Raw genomic sequence first — 22,209 nt, 5'->3', positions numbered from 1 at the left:
GTTGTTGACCAAATGGTCATTATTAACTTCCAGGGGTTAACTTTGCAATTCTTGAAATGCAGAAGGGACCAAACTTCATGGAGTATAAAGTAGGTGGAAATACAGAAGGTAGCAGTTGAATGTGCTGTAGTGCGTTCTACATTTTTCTATAAACCCTGTGGGTGAAACCAATATGTGTGGTACACTGTATAAATGAAAATATCAGAGTTCGCTGAGGTAGGGAGAGAGGTCCTGTGATTTAATTTTGGGGCTTGTTTTACTTGACTTGGTAGTTGACCTCATTAATGACGACTGTAAAGTAAAAGCAAAAGTTTGCAACTCTTGTTCTGAGGATGTTGGCTAATGATGTAAAGCAATGCTCCCGTCAGCTGCAAGAATCAATAAGAAAGCAGTAGACAAGCAGGTTAAGCCCCATCAATATATGATGGAACTCAAGTAATTTTTGGAGCGTCTACACTTTTAATTGTTTGGCGAACACAACAACATTAACACATTTTTTCTGAGACAAAAAAAGTTTTCTGGCTTGTTTTTTACTTTGTAGTAGGTATCAAAGGTAATAGATCAACATAATGAAATACAATTAATTTACATAAACTAAGATGTTCCATGAAAAATTTCTAAATTTTTGGAGGCAGCAGTATTGCATGTATGTGTAAGGTATTTTTTATAGCTAACAGATGAACTAATATATTTCCATTATCAATCAGTTTATTTTTTTAACATTCACAATAACTACTAAAGTGATAAAAATTCCAGACAGTCTTTAGTAATGGAAAGAAGTTAGCAAATTACTTCTCTTAGAGGTACGAAAAAGGAAAAATAGATTGGGCACATATCTCTAGTCTTCTTCCTTTTCCCCTGCCGCTGTCAGACTCAGGAAAATATTCTTTATTGTTTTTATGAAGTCCTGTTAAGTAGTGACATGCTAGTAAAAATTATTATTGTGGTCAAAAATCAAGAGGAGTGCTCCCATGAAAAGCTGGTTTTATGGAACTATTGCTGCTTAAAAACATTACGCATATGCAGCCAGAAAGATTTAAATATATCCGAAGTGCAGCAATACAGCAGCAAATAGTGCTCAGGTGGCAGGTAAGAGTGACATGAAGATAGTTTGCACACATTTTGAGAAGTGATATTGCACGAGACATTAGGGGGCTCTAATATTTGGAGTAAGAACTTACAACTGGGTGCAGAGGGAGAGATGAACAATAGTTCAGTTTGAGTAGAAGGAGATAGGTCGAGTAGAAAATAGGCTTGTCTGTTTTCATTACGGAGCTTGGACGTGGCTGCAGCCGAGATTAACCCAGAAATAAGGCTGAATGGGAAAAGAGGAGGAGATCAGAAACGTACATCATATTTCACCTCCCTCCAAACCAACCCAGAGCCCCGGCTCCGCGGAGGCAGCTCCTCCGCAGGGTGTGCTGGGCTGGGAGGGGCATCGGCAGCAGGAACGGGGGAAGATACCAAAACAAGAGAATCACAGAATCATTTCAGTTGGAAGAGACCTTCAGGATCGAGTCCAACCAGAACCGAACTCTGGCACTAAACCATGGCCCTAAGAACCTCATTTAAACGCCTTTTAAACCCATCCAGGGATGGTGACTCCACCACTTCCCTGGGCAGCCTGTTCCAATGCCTGACAACCCCTTCCGTGAAGAATTTTTTCCTAATATCCAATCTAAACCACCCAGAGTATGCTTGATTAATGTCTGAAGTATTGCTGGAGGACATTTAAACTTCAGCTGTGAGCAGGTTGGATGGAACCTTGGTAAGGTGTCCTCTGGTTGTGTCTGAGCTGGCCAAAACAAGAGGATCTTAGAATCATTTCATTTGGAAGAGACCCTCAGGATCACAGAGTCCAACCATAACCCAACTCTAGCACTAAACCATGTCCTTAAGAACCTCGTCTAAACGCCTCTTAAACCCTTTAGAGATAAGGGAGAAACGCACGGGCGGTTGAATCAAGAGAGGATTTTTGTGGCAAACAGGCATTCTTGGTTTTTAACCAGCAAGCCGGAGAGTAGAGGAAGGGAGTCAATGAGAATGGGTACAGGATGAATTCAGATGAAATGGGGCCACTGGAGAGACTGGAGTAAAAGAGCAGAGATCTGAGGATTTTTCTTAGTGTAGATGTAGGGTGCTAGAGGTGTCGGATGGTGACAGAGGAACAAGCTCAACAGGGAAAGGAGTGAACGGTTTTGGAAAGCATGGAGACCAAAATAGATAGATATATATTTTTTAATTAGTAGAACCCCTACAATGTAGTTGTTAGTTACATGAAATTGTAGCCTTTGGAATATAAAAATTGCATATGCTACAAATATTAAATGTTCCAAATCGAAAGGAAAGAAGCTAAAAGCTACATGATAAATCTGAAAAATAACGAATTTTCTGTATTATTTAAGAAATGAACAGAATAGCCCTTTCTGCACTACTATTTTTCCACAGTACTTTTATGACATTTGTGGCTGACTGGTTTTCGCTAACCACGTTCAGTATAGTCCAGAATGATTTTTCAGTCAGGCAAAGTTTTGGTGTAGCAAAGGAAAAGCATGAGCAGGTTTGGGGGGAGGTTTCCCAACGTTCCTGGCAGGAGAGAAGCCGATATCCTTAGTGCTGCCTTGCGCAATTGGTCAGTAATTAATGTTTTCATGTATCGGTAAGAAATTGATCTGAGAAGCTGTGATCTTGTGACCAATCCAAACAGATAACAATAGGAGTAACAGTTCTGTGGCAGTGCTATTAAAATGTAGTGAAGTTCAGTGCTGCTAAGTCCAGTATAATACTCTTCGAATAAGCCTTTACATCCTTTTGGGTATAAGCTTGCAGAAGAATGTTTAAAGCATCATCCAGATGGAGTAAGATATACAGCAGCCATAGAACTCTCTTTTTAGGTATTATAATTAACCCTACAATGTGTGGGGTGGATCCAAGTTTTAAATATAGTATCTGAAATATTTTAAAATGCTGAGGTATCATTTTTTAGATAAAATATTGCTTTGAGGGGTAACTGCTGGACGCAAACCTCAAACATAACTGTTAAAATCAGTAACACTGCTAAAAGGAAGCCATATAAGTCTTTAATGTGATTGGACTATTTTGCTTTGTATACTTATTAAGCATTGATTTATTTATTTTTTTTTTAAATGACCTTTCACAAATGTGGTGTGCAATCAACCACCAATGTTAAAAATGCTATTAAAATTGAAACACAACTGGAAAAGCTAAGGCTTCAGAAAAATGGATTTGAAAACAAATAATACATTTGAATAGCTTTTACAGGACAACATGATGCATGCTGACGGAATGCTGAATTTAGCACCTACCAAATAAACCTATAATTACTCGTTATCTAATTAGCTATTTAGAATGCAATGACCAAAAATTTTTATTTGTTTGCACCTTAGAATTTTGGCAGCTTCAGTCGGGGAGATTTAAAAAAGGGATCTCTGAGAGAGAAACCTCTATGGATTGCAACTGGGCTTCAGCCACATTTTCAGCACATTGCAAGCTGGTCCTCAGCCTGGGACGCAGAGATGACTTCAAGTGTTCCTGCTCATATGGTCGCATAAAAATAGACATTTGTGTACAGGCTTCATACGTGGGGTGCAGGTACTTTCATTTGTATAAGGAAAAATACATGTGAAAAAAACCCGAGGTCAAAGATGAACGTTTTGCTCTTCTGTACATTCTCTTATCATACAGGGGATTTATCTGGGTAATACCCATCAGTGCAAATGACAGATACATAAATCAGTGAGCAAATAGACTCCAGCAGAAGCGGTCCTTTTAAATTGTGAATTTTGTGGAGCACACATGGTATTACTATTCTTCCCTTTCCAAAATTAATTATAAACTCGAATAAAGGGATTCGGTTAATCAGAAATCTGCTCAAACCCTTGTAGAACAGGTGTTCGAAGTCTTAAGATCTGCTCCACATTTCAGTGCCCCAATGGGTGTTGGTATAAAAGGCAAATATGGTTAGTATAAAGCTAAAACTCCAGAATAAAGGATATTTTGATTCAAAACAGTTAAGAGCTGATATATGTGATTATATTGCAACTTTTTCATCTTAAGTGTTGTTTCCTGTTGGTCCATCACTCACATTGAGCAATTTAAAATATTAAAAAAAGAGATTATTAGAGATGAATTAAAGCTACAGGAAGATGGAGCTTTGAGGATTCCTGTTCAGCAGACGTTTGAAGCAAATAGAGGTCAGAATGTGCCATTCAGAACCTGTAGTACAAATAGTAAAAATGTCTTACCATTTTAATTATTATTGCCTGTTTAACGTGGAATTTCTTGCAGCCACATCCTTGAGTAACCGTTTCTTAACTAAAATGACACAATTTTGTAGCCAGTGATCCATGACTTTAAATATTTGGAAGGGCTATTGATTCACCGAACTGGAAGAAATTGAAGATGTTGAGGCATATTTTCAAAAGTAGAATTACATGTATGATAAATTATATTTGATCATGTATATTCTTTACCATTTAAATAATATTTTTTAAAAAGCTAGGTGCATGTTATACAGCATTCAGTTTATCTACAATAGCGTTAACATGGGTGGTAGTGTTTAAATCAGCTACGTGTAATATTACGAGAGGTGGTAGCACCTCCCGCACCTCTTCTTGTTCCCATGTCTGGTCCTCTGCGTGTACCTGTGTCTGTTGGTGGTAGTCCTTCTCTCTAGGTAAATTGTCCATAAGACCAATGATTCCATCAGCAAATTATCCAGAAAATGCCGTCAGTGCGCATGGTGACATTTGTGCCACTGGTGGGTTTGTTGCCATTTCAGTGGTCTAATTAAATTGGCAGTTTTCTCTTGCGCCCAGCATCCTCACCTCCCTTCCTTTGGCACCTTAGCCCAGACCTTCTCCTTTTCTCTGTCCTTTTAACTGAATATCAAATGCATTATTGATTGTTCCTCTTCCACCCTCCTCACTTCCACTCCCCTCAACATTTTTTTTGTTGTTTTTTCTTTGATTGGCAGTATCATCCCGACAAACAGAAGGCAGATGTGCCAGCAGGAGAAGTGGAGGAGCGCGTGCAGAGGTTCATCGAAATCGATCAAGCGTGGAAAATTCTAGGGAACGAAGAGACAAAAAAAGAGTATGACCTGCAGCAGCGTGGTAGGTTCCTGCCAAGGAGCGCTGTAGTGGCAGCAGCTCTTTAAATAAGCAGGCTCTGGGAGTGGTAGTTAGATGGTATTTTAAAATGCTGTTTGTTGCTGAACCAAATGTCTCTCTCGCTCTTGTCCTACTTTCAATTGTGGATCCATTATTTATAGCTTTTGCTAGACATACATTAGCTAGTGAAAACATTGAATTACTTCCAACAAAACATTGGGTGGCGTTATTCCTAATAATTTGAATGAATATGGAATTTATACTAATTACAGACCTTAGCCCTTTTTTTTTTCAGTAAGGCAGCTTCATTAAGCGTTCTTAATTTTAAGTCCTTACATTTTGTTGCGGTATCTTAGATAAAAGTATTAATCAATTTATACCTAGTGTTCAATGCGTTTATAAGCACTTGAGAATCACTAAGATACATTCTTTCTGGTTGTGTGTGTGGTATGGTAGCTTTCATAATTCATCTGTAGTCTAAACTAGTCTGGTTTATAAATAATATTCCAATATAACACATTAACTAGGCAGCTCCAGCATGCATTTCTTTTTCTACCTCTCAGAAAATAGCTTCTTAAAACAGTGACAGGCTGTTGTGAGAAAGAAAGGGGGGAAATGTAGGTCAGGTCTGTCACACATGGGCTACCATTACATGAAGTGATAGGCTGTCTTTCTGCTCTGGCCTCGGGACAGGAGTCCCTCAGCCTTCCATTAGAACCTTCAATAAATGTATATCCACCCTACATGTTAATGGGGGGAGTCAATAATAGTGTCTTGCCCGTGGGGAAAACACTCAGCCGCACTCGGCAGTAACACACTCGGGTCCGGCATTGACGTGCAGCCACCACCACTTCTGAACGTGGCTGATAAAAGCCCAGTGTCTCCGCAGCTTGTTATTGAATTCCCTGCCATTGTACCCTGGCACACCATCAGACCTTCCTCTCCTGTGCTGATTTTTAACTCCCCTGCTGCTGCGGATACCAGAACTTTGAGAGACAAAGGCTTAGTCATTCTGGCAGATAGGCATCACTGCAGGATAAAAAGAGGGATATATAGTTGTATATACCCAGTATGAATTCTCTAGTTAAATAGTCCTGTATTTCAGACTGTGTGTGGGGTTTGGAAAAGAGAGTGGAGGGGTGAAAACGGAATCGTTGAATAAATATTTTAAAAGAATGGGAAAAAATGTGATCTTGTGCTGACTTGTTATGTAAACAGCATTAAGATCAAACTTAAATAAATTTTCATCTCAAACTTATTTTTTTAAATGCCTGAATGTGATGCCAGAACAGGAATTTCTGCTGCTCAGTGCTCTCATCCTGCTGTACTCTTAGCATTGTAGTATCGGCCGCGTCTTCCATTTTCACAAAAGTAAAAAAAGGTTTTTGTGTATTTAGTCAGCTTTACCTAAAGCTTAAATATGGACCATGAAGTTCCATTTCGTTTGGGTCAGGTCACTGAAGTCGAGAGCTTCATCAAGATTTAATAAGCTCCTTTGTTTTCCCATAGAACTTAAGGACATTGCTATAAATTAGTTTTGACAAAATCTATTCTACAGTATTTTAAAGGTTATCTGTATTTCCTGAGATTTTTTTTTTTTTTTTCATCCAGATGAGTTCTTGTAAAAGCCACCTCAAGATTCTGCAAAAAAAAGATTTGGTAGATGAAAACAAATTGTACATTTATTTACACAGGTGCTTGCTATGGTAATGGGATGGATGTATTTTAAAATAGAGGGTGCCATTCACAGAGCACCCGTGTTCCGGACTAAGCCACATGTAACACACGTGTGCAGTGTCGCCGCGTTCCTGGCAACACGTGCCCTGGCAGCAAAGCGATGGGGAAATAAATTCCAGCTCTTTGAACGCCTGTCAAGTTGCTTCTGAAGTCATGATTCTAGACAAATGGGTAGACACTGCTGGAAAAGCTCACAGGAACAAAGGAATTGAGACAGCGGCCAAGGGGAATGGTGATGAGAGAGAGAACTGGGCAGGTTGGTAAGGCCGCAAAGCCCGGGAAGCAGCATGTGAAGGATGCTGGTGTGTGCGGCCCCCGGGCAGCCCAGAGTCCTTCGCCTTGTCCTTTCTTCCCCATTTCACAGATTGGTTATTTGTATGTACCTTCTCGTGTTATGCCGACTAAATCCTACTTACTTGGCTCAGAAATTCAGTGGCCAGAGAAGTTCTAAGCAGCTCAAATTTTGCGGGGCTCCACGGTTTTAATTGTGAGGTAGTTCTTTGATTGAATTGTTGAGAATAACAAGTGAACATGCTTTTATATCTTAATACTGCTTTTCTCTGGAGATATCACAATGATCTCCTGCTACTTTTTTGTGCCTTCACGCCGCAGTTTTAAAGAGGAAAGGACAAACCTCAGGCCCTTTAGAGGTTTGGCTCAGATAGTTATCCAAGCCTCTCTGGTTTGGAAATCTTACAAGAGCTGCCTTTTCGTACGTTTCGTGAACATTTTTCCAGTTCGTTGTTTTGTCATATCTTCAGTGACGTATAAGAATACCCCTTTATAATGGTAAATCTTTTGCTTCCAATCCCTGTGAAAAATTTGGGGGATGGATAAAAAGCTGCATAACAATTACCTACTAAGAGTGGACTCTTTTTCCCTCAACATTTTTCTTCTTAGAGATTTTTTTCCATTCTTTGGTATCCCATTTAGAAAAGATGAATATGCAGTTAAAATCAAGTTTGACAGCAATAATTACCAAATTACCAAAAAATTTTCAGTGACTTTAGCTTGGAAAAAAAATGGTTTGTTTTTCATATTACCCTGAAAGTTCATGCTTTTATGTCACAATTTAAAAGAATAAAAAAACCTCTCCACAGAATTGGAGAATCGCGTAGGTCATCTAGATCATTCTCCTACTCAAAGCAAGTCCCCAGAGGTCAGTTGCTCAGACCTTCTCCAGCCCAGTTTTTAATATCTCCAAGGATGGAGATTCCAGAGCTGCTCTGGGCCGCCTGCTCCAGTGTTTGAACAACCTCATAGCAGAAAAAACAAAACAAACAAACCAAAAAATGCAAACAAAACCCAAACCCAGCCAAAATATGTTTTCTTTCTATGGAGTCAGATACAAAACTTGTGCCTTCCGTTTCTTATCGTTCCACTGTGTGCCTCTGAGAAGTCTTCTCTACACCCTCCCATTGGGTGGCTGTAGACAATGAGACGCCCGTGTTCTTTTGGCCTCTCCTTGTGTGTCCCAACCCCTGACCATGCTGGCATTGCACTGGACTTGCTCCTGTATGGCAGCGCTTCGTACTGGGGAGGGCAGGGGGTCCCCTGGTCCTCTGGACTGGGGAGCACTGCAGAGAAGGACTTGGGAGTTCTGGTCGACAACAGGTTGACCATGAGTCAACAATGTGCCCTTGTGGTCAAGAAGGCCAATGGTACCTGGGGTGCATTAAGAAGAGTGTGACCAGCAGGTCGAGGGAGGCTCATCCTCCCCCTCTGCCCTGGTGAGGCCACATCTGGAGTTGTGTCCAGTTCTGGGCTCCGCAGTTTAAGAAAGACAAGGAATTTCTGGAGGGAGTCCAGCGGCAAGCTACAAAGATGATTGGGGGCCTAGAGCACCTTTCTTATGAAGAGAGACTGAAAGGGCTGGGTCTGTTCAGCCTGGAAAAGAGAAGCTGAGAGGGGATCTCATCAATGTTTATAAATATCTGAAGGGTGGGTGTCAAGAGGATGGGACCAGACTCCTTTCAGTGGTGCCCAATGACAGGATGAGGGACAGCAGGTGCAGGCTGAAGCACAGGAGGTTCCATCTGAATATGAGGAGAAACTTCTTTACTTTGAGGTGCCAGAGCCCTGGAACAGGCTGCCCAGAGAGGTTGTGGAGTCTCCTTCTCTGGAGACATTCAAACCCAGCTGGACACGATCCTGTGTGATCTGCTCTGGTGAACCTGCTTTAGCACGTGGGTTGGACTGGATGATCTCCAGAGATCCCTTCCAACCCCAACCATTGTTATTCTGTGAAACCTGCACACAGGACTTCAGATGCAATCTCGTTAGGTGCTGGGTAGAGAAGAAGAACATCACGTCCTTGAGCTGCTGGCTCCACTTTGCAACCACAGCCCAGCATGGGGTGGCCTTTGCCCCAGGAGTGTCCTGCTGACTTGGGTCAACCTCTGTCCCCCGGGTCCTGTCCTGGAAAAGCACTTTCCAACCAGTTGTCTCCTGCCTGTACTGGTGCGCCAGGTTGTTCTGTCCCCATAGCAGAACTTAATCTTTGTCAAACCCGTTGATGTCCTGTCGAGGTCCCTTTGAGTAGCCCTGCAACTTTTGTGGATTTTTGTTGACTTTATACAAAAGAACTGTGTATCTAAACAATCACATAATTAAGATAATTAATTTTACTAATTCATTTTACATTTTAATTATTAATGATTGATTAACAGAAGGGTCACAATTAAAATTAAATCAATAAACTGGTGACTTTGATTAATTTCTGACACTAGATGTAGCAAATAATTCCAAGCTAGTAATGGGATGGACACTAAAACCAGTTGCTTTGTATATGCTTTTGGGTAGAGGGTGGAGAAATCTAAGAATCCAGGGAGTTTCCCATGTATGGCTCCAGTGAGGTCCTATCCAGGGTAATATGTTTTTATGTGATGATGGACACAGGTGTCCATAAAGCGTTTATAGGGTGGGGGATGTAATCACCGGTAGGAGCTCTCACGTCTCAGCACATGCTACCTTCCGATTTCCAATTTTTAGATTACATTTATAGAAGAATATTGCAGGTGCAGTTTTCATACATGAATATGTATTTCAGCATCATTCTGCTTTTGTTCTGGGTTCATTTCTTAGACATAAGGAATTACAAGTCCCAACTGGAATTGCTGGTGTTCCAGCTTTTGCCTTTTGTCTCTGAGAACAAGTGGTTCCATCCTTTCTGTACCTTCCCTTTAGGCAGTGAGGCACAGCAAACATCTTTCGTTAGCCTAACATAGCTCATTTTAAAACATCTGGGCGCTAATTCAGCTTTCACTGGCAATACCGCTCTCTTTAAAAGCTGAAAAATCTTTGAGGATGTATCTTCAGTTCAGTTTCTACTGCAGGTTTAGAAAGAGAGTTGTACACAGGTATGGTGGTAAATTAGGAAATGAAAACCCCAAGTTAAATCAAAGGGTACCTCCTCCTGCCCCATTCCTCCCCAGTACGGTAAACTGAAAAAACTGGTTTGGAGATGGTCACGTTCCCTTTAATCCAGGATTCCCTCCTGCTCCAGCAATGAAGTGATGATTCTCTATGAGACATCAAGGTACCTTAAGGAATTTGGCAAATAGGATGCCGGAAGAATAATCTTACAAATCCACAGCAAGAATAAGCAGGAGAAGCAAGACAGAAGCCTATACAAACGCTTTTAATAGCAATTGAACACCTCGACTACATTCTTGTAAGAAAGGAAAAAAAACGCAGCATGTTTTAGTTGTTTCTTGGTAAGAAAATTCTGTCTAAGAAAAAAATAGATTTTTTAACATGCCTATTAATTTAGGCTTTTCAGTGTGCCACGTTCTACTCTAAGTGACAGAAGTGTCTGTTCCTTCACTAGCTGTGGATTTTCCGGCTATAGACCCTCAGCCAGTGCTGGAACTCGAGCCTTTGACCATAGTCTGTGAGTTAATTCTAATCTGCACTGGCTACAAGTGAAGCAGTATTTTTTTGTATTTTTTTTAGCAAACATAGCTTTTTGTTATGAAAGTTCTTAACAGATGACCTTTTTATAATTTCAAATTGAACCAAGAATCATTATTTTAAATTAATGCAAGACACTCAGGTAATTGTTAAAGACCTATATAGCCTATTGGAAAAAATTAACTTGTGAAAACGTGCAGTTTGGAGTACTGTGATGATTGTTATACTGAGTAGATACTATGAACAGTATTTGTTTGAAAATATATATCTTGAACATTTTAAGTTATGTGCTTGGTTTTTTAAAAAATCGATACTAAGAATATATGACTGATAAAGAGCTAGAAAAATCTTTTAAGTATTATGACTCTTTTTACTATTACCGTAAACTGTTAAAAGGGTTAAATTTCCATTTACTGCTTGCAACCCTTTCCCTAAAACTCAGCCTTAAATAGCCCAAGAAATATTTATTGTATCCTCAAGTGAAACTTAAATACCTTTCCTCTTTTACAATTTCTGAATGACCCAGCAAGGGCTCTAGTAAAGCTTTACTGAACCAAGCTGCTAATAGTTATTTAATGTTGTTCTGTAGCCTGAAAGAACCTCAGTAGATTTTTTTCCTTTTAATCTCTTTGAATTGCAGGCTCATAAACCTCTCTGATGAGCCTGCCAGTGTTTTCTTAGATCCCACAGTTGAGACAATGGAGCTGCGGAATCCTTTCACCTCTTGTTGTCAGACAAATCCAATAGACGGCAAAGCCAGGCAGGCTGGACTTCTTGGGAATTAAAATTTGTTTTTCACGTTCTGGTAGATGATCAGGTCTGCACGATATTCCCTCTACGTTCCAGAACATGTTTCAGTAAGTACAAGGTACACAGAGTTCTACAGCGTGAGCAGACGTCACATGTAGGTCAGCCGACGACAGAAGTGGTACTGGTAACAATGCCGGTCTTAAATAACTTCTTCTCCATCAAGGGAGTGAAAATCAGACAGCAGTTCACTTCAGAGAACCACTAACGAGGAGTCACGGCTGTAATAATGACGATGTAGATGACATAAGAGCACAAAAAGTATTAAAGTCATTAAACAAGCCCTGTGAAAACCATTTGGTTTGTAGTTCTGCGTGTGAGCTCCCCAACCTCACACTGGCTGTTGTTAAATACATGACTAAATCTGTTTCTGCTGTCTTAAGGTATATTAGATTGGGTAGTGCACTTAATAGAACTAAAAAATCAAAAAAATTTGTCCAACTCTGCAAAGGAAGTTGCTCTTGATTGAACCAGATAAGAAAATAAATGCAGCACAGAAAACTGAGTGACAAGAATGGTTACTGGATTATGTGCCCAGTTTGGAGACTTACTCGAGAGTACTAATTTATATCTTTTAAGGTAACCAGTAAGACTCTTTCAGACTTGAGCACTAGACTAGGAATAATGATCTCAGTTCAGGCTGGGAACTGTGGAAGTGATTAATTTTGCCTGATATTATTATCATCATCATTATTAGCATTATTTCAGTAATGAATTAGAAAATCTTGGTTGAAATTCTGTTTCCCAGGCTTCATATTGTATTACATTTGGAACAGAAGAGAGGCTAGACTTTCCCTCAGCCACCTTCTCTGTTGCATCTCACCAGTTCTCTTCATGGTGACGTGTGGTCCGTCTGCCCTTCTTGTATTTTCTGCCAGCAAGACATGACCCAGACCTCCACCTCCAATCCTACAAAACTTGACCTGAGTGAAACCCTGCTTTGTGAATTCCAAGTAGGAAAGCCTGCTTTCTTTTTAACTCATTTTTTTGCTGCCTGTAAATGAAGCTTGGGAAATCTGTTCTTCCTGCAACCTAAGAGACCATTTTCCTTCGTGAATTTTTCTTCCCAGTATTCAAAAACAAAACCAAACCAAAAAGTGTAACAGGAAGCACTTGCCTTTCTCGTACTGTTCTCACAGTTATAGTATTGTCATCTTCTAGCACAGTGAAGAAAGAACCTGCGGGTAGGTAGGTAGACAGATTTCGTTTTGATCTCTGCTTTTTTTTGATTCCTCAAAGAAGAGGATGAGGAATCTTGACTTCACTTGCTGGAGAAAAGGCCTCTGCGTGGTTTTCTGGCTGTTTTCAGGACATTCACCGCTCCCGCTCTCATATTTTGTAGCTAGAAGGCCGTGCCAGACCAATCCAAGTAACATTAGAGGTATTTGGTGTGAGTTAAAACCATCTGACCTTTTATTTTGGACATTTCATGCAGTTAAGTAATGTTCTAATCAGGCGCTAAGAAAAACGTTGATATTTTCTATAACTAAAACATTACCCATGGCTCTTGTAATTGAGAGCATCCATCTTCCAGTTTGTCAGGGGAGGACCCTTTCGACAGCAGTAAAGCATTAGGTGTGAGTGGGTTAATTTTCTTTTAATTCCGACCTTTTCATTACAGAATAGGTGTTCAGCAAAGGTGACATCAAAGATTCTGTCATTTTTTACAATGTGCCTGATTTGCTTTAATCTCCTAGTTTAGATGAGGCTCATTCTCAAGGATATATAATGTACATTCCAGTGACAATTAGAACAGTCATTTAGTTGCAAAACAAAGACTGAGATTTAATATTTGGTGGTTGGGGGTTTTGTGTTTGTTTGTTTGTGGGTGGGGTTTGGTTGGTGTTTTGTTTGGTTTTTGTTTCTTTGTTTTTAAGCTGGCCTTAAATTTCCTCTTTAAAATCCCAACATGTAAGTGTCAGCTCTTCGCTACTAACACATAAGGATGGTTATGATGCAAGGGGTTCATTTCCCTACAGGTACATTACATTAATGCTTCTACCTATGATACTCTACTCTTAAAATGATAGAGCCCTAAAAGGAAAACAAAACAAAACCCCGAAACAACAGGTCGGTTAGATTTTGAAGTTAATTTAGATAATGAATTATAGAGAAAGCTGTGATTAGCTACCGCTAGGATTATACTTTCATAGTAGTCTTAAACTTCTTTGCAGCAACTTAAACTACTTTGCTATATGGGAGGAATCTTACATGCGAGTAGCTTGCTTCACGTAGTTATATATAAATATTGATGTCTGTTCCGAGCCACTACTTCCCTGTTCAAAATCTGAGATCAACTTTTAAAGAGTAAGGTGGTTGCCATCGATGATAAAGAAGGCAATACTCCAGTATCTGATGAGATTAAGGTTGGAGATGTGCAGTTTTTCTGGGGTGTTATTGGAGGAGGCACTTGCAAAGTCCCCTATTTCTGCTTTTCAGTCCAAAGAGCAGTTAACGTAGAAGAAGCTGGGAACCATTTGGAATACCCTACAATCTAGTGATTAGGCAGGGCAATCTCTTGGGAATTAAAAGAACATAAAATAATCTTGGGCCCCTGACAGCAAGTGCTCAATAAGTAGTTCTGGAACAGGAAATTCTTTCACCGCCAACTTTTCATAGAAAGCCGCAGACAACACTACATGCCATAGAAAGCTTGATGTTATTAAACTATAAAACTTGCTTAAAAACTCACTGATCCAAGAGAAGGAACACCTGCTTACTCAATAACAACGCGATTTAAACCTTAAATAAGCACTGAGCTCCCAAGTCTTGCCAAATCTAAGGCTTTTCTGTGTATATGCTAAAGATCAGCTCTCAGGCATTTCTGGTTGTTCAAAATCCAGCATTTGGGGAGCTGGAGCTTCGAGGTGTCGGGCAGCAGCTCAGAGGTTTTGTGTAGTAAGTTGTAAGGGGTTTATTTTTTTTCTTTTTTTATATTACCTCTTATGGCTTCACTTGTAACTTTGTTGACAAAAACTTATATTGTCAAGTTAAAGAACTTGGTGTGAACTCTGTACGTCAGACAAATTGCAAAAACCAATTTGTGTTGCACAGTTTGCATTGATAATTTCAATTGTATTGTACACTTTTCATTTCATGCTGTACTCAATGTTGGAAGAATGTCGGGGATCAAATGGCAACACATCTCATGGGCAGAGACCAGAGCTGAACTTTCTTTGCTGAGAGATTGTTTATCATGGAAGAACACTTGGACTAATCTGCCCCTAAAAGCCTTTTTCATTTATCTTTTGTTAGGAACATCATTTTGCAGGAATCTTGGCCGTGTTCTCACACCTAACTCTGACATTTACTTGGTGCTGATTGGGCAAGGGGTTTATATGGCTTCTCCTTTCTAAAGGAGAGCGGGTTGCCTAAGAGAGATTGTGGAGTCGCCATCTGTGGAGATATTGAAGATATTTAAGATCTGGCTGGACATAGTCCTGGACAACCTGCCCTCGGTGACCCTGCGTGTGCAGGGGGGTTGGATGAGGGGATTTTGAGAGGTCCCTTCTGACCCCAGCCATTCCCGGAGTTTGTGCAAAGTACAGCTCAGCAGACATTCACAGTTTCAGCTCATGGAGCTGTAGTTACAGCCAGGCTCTTAAAAGGTGTCTCCAGCAAAACAAAAGTTTGCCCCTGATTTCACATAATTGTTTGGGATGTAGAAAAGTACTGGTTTCAATAGTGTTGATTTCAGTAACACATCTTCAGCATTTACTTCTCTTGGCTACAGTACGACATTTTCCAGCTTATGCAGAGATATGGAAACTAAAATTTTAGAGAATTGCATTTTTAACTGATAACAGGATCTAGGTGTGACTCTCTAGTACGGACCAGATTGACTGCTAGGTATATAAAACTGTTAATTTATCAGGAAGAAACGAGAACCTGTATGTTACCGAGCTTGAACATCTATCATGTTTTCTTTATAGAAGAAAACCTGGCAAACAAATGGCCATTACATGCACAAATTTATCTGGAGGAGATGTCCTGGAATGAAGGTAGGAGTGCCTTTCATCTGCATCTTATACTGTTATGTTGTTGTATTCCAAGTTCTACATTTTTTTTAATATTTTCCTCAGATTTAGCTGTTAAGTTCCAATTCAGGTAATCACAGAGAACAGAACTTTCTGCGATACTTACTTTGCATTCCTTCTTCATCTCTTCCTCGCCCCGTTTGCAGTACCACTTTTCACCTTGCTCTCTTCTTGTAGTATAATGGAGTATTTAGATTTCCAGCTTCTTCCCAAATCTCTCATGAATCTTCTTGCTCTTTCTGTGATGCTGGAATGCAGTGTCTTCATACAGGTTTTTTTTTCATCTGACTGTGCATTACTCCTTTCCGTTATATTATTCTCGCTTTTATCATTTACTTACTTTTTGAATGAATGGCTGATTTTTTTTTTTTTTTTAACTATTTTTTTTTTCAAGCTGTGAGGGGAAAATCCTATCTACTTTCTCCTGGTTTATTATTGTTTTCTGGGTTAGCAGTCTGGTTTTGAACCATCCTTGACCTGTCATATGTATGACTAACACCTCCTAGTTTTTTCTTTTAATACCTCTTTCACTGATGTGCACCTTTTTATTATTTGCTATTTTAAACAGACTACACTGACTCTGGCTGTTTGGTGTAAAAATGCCTCACAGCCACTGGCACATTTTAAGAGTATAATTTTTTGAGCAACAAATGGTAGCACAGGTACTGATATTTACAACCCAGCAGTGGGAGGTCATTTGTTATGAAGAGCAGCCTTGTGAAGAAAATCCAGAATAAATTCTTGATTCTTTCAAGCACTGAAGGCTTTTTTGTTTTCTTTTTTGGCAGATGAACAATGTTACACTCTCTCATGTCGATGTGGTGGGAATTACACTGTCTTCAAGAGTGAAACCAAAGACGTATCTTTGGTTTGTTGCGACACATGTTCCCTTGTTATCGAGATCCTTCAATGACTGCTTCAATCAAGCCCATTAAGAATTACAAACATTTAAAAAGACTGGACAAACAGGGGACAGCATCTGCTAAAGAAATGTATGATAAAGAAAAGGGAGGCACTACAAGAACAAGTTCAGTCAGGCTTAAGAAAGGAAATGTGCCCCTTTGCTACCGTAGCTCTCCGGATGTGAGCCTGGGGATTCTTCATCCTTCCGCAGCTGAAGGGGGAGTTATTAAAAACCTCCAGAACAGAACACTAAGTTGGGTACAACTGGCATATACCTCATGAGCTAAATGACATTTCTTTCCCAGCAAACCACAGAGAAGCTTCTTTCAACCTCAGTCTATATCAACTATACCTTGGGCCCTACCTATTAGGTTAAATTCTTTTAACAGCTCAGATGACAAAATTTAATCAGGAGGCACACACATGAGAATGCTTTGAAGATAATGAAGAATAAAGGGAAACAGGAACATTTTCAGTGCTCAATATTTAACTTCATTACATCCTCACAAGGACTTGAGCCTTGGGAAGAGACGGCAGAAATTCGCAGATCAACAGGCCGCTTGTCTCAGTGCCAAGGAGCAGGTCCAGGGCCTCTGCAGCAACTTTGCAGCTTGGAGCACAAGCACATTTTGAATTGACTCTCTTCCATCACCTGAACAAATACAGTCTTCACTCCTGAGATGAAAACCCAGCAGGAATCTGTGCTCTGGGTCTTACTGGGCACACAGCCCACTGGGCCAGACTAGAACCGGTTGTAGGAAAACGCCACAGAACACACAGAAGAGACGAACAGACCCAGAACCCCTCTGTGACTGTTGTCAGTTCCCACCTTAGCGTGCCGCTCTACTTGCTAATGCAGCCTGTATGTGGCTCTGGATGTGTGACAATATAATAAATAGTGCACTGTGCCTTTTTCATCCCTTGTTGACAGTCAATGCTAACCTTGGCTTGTCATAAAAACCAAAACTTTCTAATAAATCCAAGCACTTACTGTGAAAAGCCAGAGGAAGCAGTGTTAAGAGGTATATCATTTTAGCTGATGACAGCAGTATATCATTCCCACTTTCCAGTTAGATGTAACCTCAGAAAGAGACGTCTTTGGCAAGTAATACTTGTGTTTATTCTAAACAAAAATAGTTCCATTGATTTGAGTAGAAAATATTATGAAAGCTGGCAATAGTCACTTAAATCTTTTAATCATCAAGAAATCTATGGCCATTGGGGCTTGCACGTAGAAATCCAAAGTCATTCAGAGGCCATATCTGTAAAAGAAAATACAGTTACAAGAGATTTTTATCACAACTCTAAAGTTCAATATTTTCATTTGTTGTTGTAATTGTTTCATAAACTCCATAATTTTTTGGTTGACAGGGTATATGAACTTTTCTCACTTGTGCGTTTCTTTTACTAAGAGTAATAATATGTATTAGGAGGAATCATTCTTCCATAGTGGCTGGAAACAACACTGATTTATACACAACAGTTTTTGCATTATTTTTTTCAGCCTTGGAAATAAATAAATATCTAGAAAATACCTTTTAAATTCAAAGGTTTTTAGCTTGTAAACCACCTAAAAGACAAAGTATGTTTTCTGATCCACCTCAGAGGCGTATGTTTGTGTTTTCAAGAAGGGCATTTGAACTGCAAACACCAAACCTTGGAAAAAAATTCCATAGGCTTATAAGTAAACATATACCATGCAAATAGGTATAAAGGGGTGGAGCAACTTCCACCATCAGGGGCTTTCAACCAAGGGGCTTCTCTGAGAAGAGGAATGTATGTGGAAAAGGAAGGAGCACAAATCATGACCAAGTACAAGCGCAAGTGTCAGAGAATGATGCTCACCAGTAAGAAAAAGCTTTATCTCCCGAAATTAACTATATAGCTGTTCATACTACAGAACACTCCCAGGAGTACTTTCATCTGAACATTCACTAATTACATGTAGGCCGGTCTTGGATGCAAAAAAAAAAGTAATAGGGAATCAAGGACATTCTTTTACACTTTGTCCTTTGTCTCCTCTGCCTGTGTCCCTTTGCTACACATTCATTCAAAGATGGCACGAGGGGATCAGCAGGAAGAAGGGCAAGAGATGATGTTGAAGAATGAACGCCCGTTGTGGCTCTGATCCCATAAAAATCTCACAGCCCCTGCTCAGGATGAAATGACCTAGATGGAGAAAGATGATGCGCTACCTCATTCCCAAAGCATCTGTTAGTGAGATGTTTATCTTGCTCATTTTTCTTTAGAATTTGATCTTAAGGATGGTATGCAGCCACCTTCCAGGAACAGCAGCTGACACTTTAACTGAGCTCATGGAACATTTACAGCAGAGAAGGAGCCTTTGCTGCTTTCTGTGCGGAGTGAAAAAGTAATTTTCTGAGTTTAAAAGAGGAAGCACAGTGCCAAGGTTCAGTGTTTCAAACCCCATGATTTGTCCCCAGCACCAAGGACGATGACAGAGGACGCAGAGGCTGTTAAGGGTGGATTGCGCCTGGGCCCTCAGGAAGACAGAAGGATGAGGCCATTCTCAGGACCTCAAGTTCTATGGATCTGAAAAAGGCTGAAAGTTCTCTTGTGCAAGTCTGTTAGAAAACATGCAGGGGTTTTTTGGCATTTGCAGTTTGGGAAGAGCCTGAGGAACATCTACTGATATACAGAAATACACAGAGGTAACATCTGGTGTCTATATATATATTAGCCAGTGAGCTATTTTACGTTCCATACAAACATATAGAGATACGAAGCAACCACAGAATATTTGTGATCTTGGTTAGAAGCAAAGCTACAGAATTCAAGGCTCTCCAGAGGGGCTGTGCTGGCTGCAGGTTGGGTGTCAAGTCTGTGGCCTCAAAGGCAAACGAGAAGAAGAGGGAATAGGAATATCCCAGATTACAAATTTAAGCTGATCTGAGTAAAGGCCCAGAGAAGGAAGTTTCTTAGGCCATTCACTACAGCACAAATCTAATTTTGGGCATCTCAAATCACACCTATTGCAGCTTGACTTTCTTTCACTGAAAGTAATCAAGTTCGTTTTAAATATTGTTTTGACAATTCAGTTTCAAGTTCATCACATTAATCTTAGTGGTAGAATTAGAATGAAAATGATATTTTATCTTGTCTGCGTGCAGGAGAGAATGAGAAATAGTATTCATGGTTGGAAAGGAGATGGAACAAGCCTGTGTGAAACAAAGACGTGCCACTGTGTGTCGTAGTTCCCAAGTCTTTTTAAAGTTATGACAGAAGTTGACTGTGATTTGTTCGTTCAAACTAGCAAGTCCAATTAGCAGCTATTTGCCCTGTTTGGTTTGGCCTACATAGATGTGATCTGATGGATGGGGGATAAATGGGGCTAACTAGCTCTTCTGAGGATACACCACCCGTCTATTTTTGACATGGAGCCCAAGCCCAGGAATGTATAGGGTAACCTATCTAGGGCAGGGGGAAGCACAAGTTCTGCCAGTGTGGGACTCCCCCGGCTTTCACTGAATCTGCATCTACTTTGATTTCAGTGGCCTTTTTATAGAATGAACACAGTTGATATGGCAGAAGGCCAGAAAAGGGACAACTATAATCAAGTATCATTATTTCTGTATGGGTTAAAAACTGGTGCACCAATATTGACCGAGAGTCTTAGATCTAAACTTCACAGATAAGCCACAGAGAGAATTAACATTTATGTTTTACAGGTTGCTCAAATATTCAAGCTCACTCTCTCCTGTTGAAATCCATTACTTCCAAATTAGACTTTTTTTTGTATCCATTACTAAAAATGTAGCTTAGCATTCAGAGGCGCTGTTAAATCTGCTTCTCCAAAATCCACTCTAAGATGAAGCCACGTAAGCTTCCATTCTCAAGGCAGTAAAAGATTTTTCATCAAAGAGAAGCCAAACCTCCAGCAGACTACACTGAAAATCATATCTAGGTTTCTTGGCCAGTGGTCTATTAATTAGCCACCGCCATGCAGATGAGCTGTATTCTGCCGCCTTTCACTGTAATGTTCAGTAGCAACGCACAATAGCAAGATCACTGTATTCTATTGTGAATTACCATAAACAACCCCAACTATAAACATTCATTTGAAGAATAAACTCATTTTTGCTGTTAGGCACCATATACTTAAATCTCATTAAAATGTTAATAATCACTACCCTATGCACCATCATAAAACAACTGCTATAAAATTTGGTTAAGTAATTATTTTGATTAAGTATCAAGTGATTGCGTACTATTTTTTGAAACAGACAATATTCTGGAGTCCTGAAGTGTTTCTTCAATACATAATATCTGTGTGTGAGTTCCATTCATTTTACAGAGTTTACTGCTTGCTAAATTTCAGGTTCAGTCCTGTCAATCACTTCATTGAAGTCTCCTTGTTGAGCTACAAGCTGGACACAAATTTATTGCTGTGGAGGGATACTGTGAGTAATTATGGCTGTCCACATACACAGGTTCTTAATATATGCATTATTGCCTAGCAGTCCCGTTAAAGCAGTAAACAGCAGTTTTTCTGTACTAGTACGGCAGTTGGAGGAATTTTTTTTTCAGTTGGATTATTAATACCGCATTCTTATTAAGAGGGCTGTCAGCATATTAGCATCATTTTCATTTTAGCAGTTAATCATCCAAGCTAAAGCTTGGGTCATAAAAATAGCCCTATTGAGAATCAGCATTTGTTCCTCTGGTGTACGTGGTAGGGTGGACAATACAGAGAAGGAACAGAGAGCGCCCAATAAACACCAGGGAAGAACTAAAGCAAATGCTACCCAGAAAGAACAGAGGTCAGACAAAACTCGGCGGTGGGGCTGAGGGGGACATGGTATTCGAGGTCCAGTAAAGCAATTAGTGATTATGGTCAATAGCTGCAAGGTTTTTTGAAAAGTCCTAAGTTGTGTTCATAAAAAATGTAAATTAAGTACATAAAACTTGGTTGAACTGGAAAGATCTGATCTTCCCTGCGCATGTAATAAAGCAGTGCTAAATTATGTTCTTGTGGATGTCCGGCAATAGATGGAGTTTTCAAAACCTTTTTGTTGTTCTGAACGGTATAATTTTAAATCTAGCTTTCTAAAGGCTGGTGCATAAGTCCCTTGTTTCTTAGATTAAACTTTTTATGGAGAAGAAATTGTCTTAGTTTCTTCTTTTTGGTAAATGAGTAAATTAATAATGCAGATAATATGAAAAAATTTAGTGTGAGATAAAGCTGTAGAATTGTTGAAACGGAAGGAGAAGGAATCATGGAGGTTTATACAATACAATATTAATTCAAAGCATTTTTTAAAATAAAAGTGTGACAGACAATTACACTGGCACAGATGTGGCTTTAGGCTCTTTCACAGACTTTGTTTAAAAAGCAGCAAGGCCAGTCTACATGTCTAAAGCATGTTTGCAAGTCCCAGAAAAAGAACATTTTCCTGTTTTGTTCTTTGAACTATGGAACTGCACTTCTCAAATTATAACAACAGTGAAATTTGGAGTTGCCCTTTTCTACCATTTTGCAGAGGCAAGAATCAAATTGAGGATGGAATGTATAGTCGTGCAGTAGGGTGTATGTGTGTGTGTGTGTGTGTTTGTGTTTTCACCAGGTTTGGATTTGCTTGCAAAATAATTCATTTGGTTTTCAGAGGCAATGACTGCACAAAGAGTGCCGCTCAAAAAACAAGTCCCCCCTCAAAAAAATA

General features: G+C 39.8%; 2 protein-coding genes across 4 annotated transcripts in view; one reads left to right on the top strand and one right to left on the bottom strand.

Annotated features, from left to right (window-relative positions):
• The window catches only part of DNAJC24 (DnaJ heat shock protein family (Hsp40) member C24), a 40,038-nt gene extending 18,425 nt beyond the window's left edge, over positions 1-21,613 (top strand). For 2 of the 3 annotated variants that reach the window (XM_065636595.1, XM_065636596.1), the window contains exons 3-5: positions 4,997-5,135; positions 15,521-15,589; positions 16,414-21,613. In XM_065636595.1, coding sequence (XP_065492667.1) covers positions 4,997-5,135; positions 15,521-15,589; positions 16,414-16,538 — 333 coding nt within the window. In that variant the 3' untranslated portion in view covers positions 16,539-21,613. The remainder of the gene's footprint in view (positions 1-4,996; positions 5,136-15,520; positions 15,590-16,413) is intronic. The other variant, XR_010606328.1, reaches the window with a different exon arrangement.
• Positions 17,300-22,209, bottom strand: part of IMMP1L (inner mitochondrial membrane peptidase subunit 1) — a 35,646-nt gene continuing 30,736 nt past the window's right edge. Inside the window, exon 6 of the mRNA XM_065636594.1 lies at positions 17,300-17,790. Within this exon, the coding sequence (XP_065492666.1) occupies positions 17,722-17,790 (69 nt within the window). The 3' untranslated portion in view covers positions 17,300-17,721. The remainder of the gene's footprint in view (positions 17,791-22,209) is intronic.

The sequence above is a fragment of the Caloenas nicobarica genome, chromosome 5 (genome assembly GCF_036013445.1).
Source record: "Caloenas nicobarica isolate bCalNic1 chromosome 5, bCalNic1.hap1, whole genome shotgun sequence".
Classification (NCBI taxonomy): Eukaryota; Metazoa; Chordata; class Aves; order Columbiformes; family Columbidae; genus Caloenas; species Caloenas nicobarica.
The sequence above is the reverse complement of the archived record's forward strand: the minus strand, read 5'-3'. Positions and strand labels throughout refer to the sequence as shown.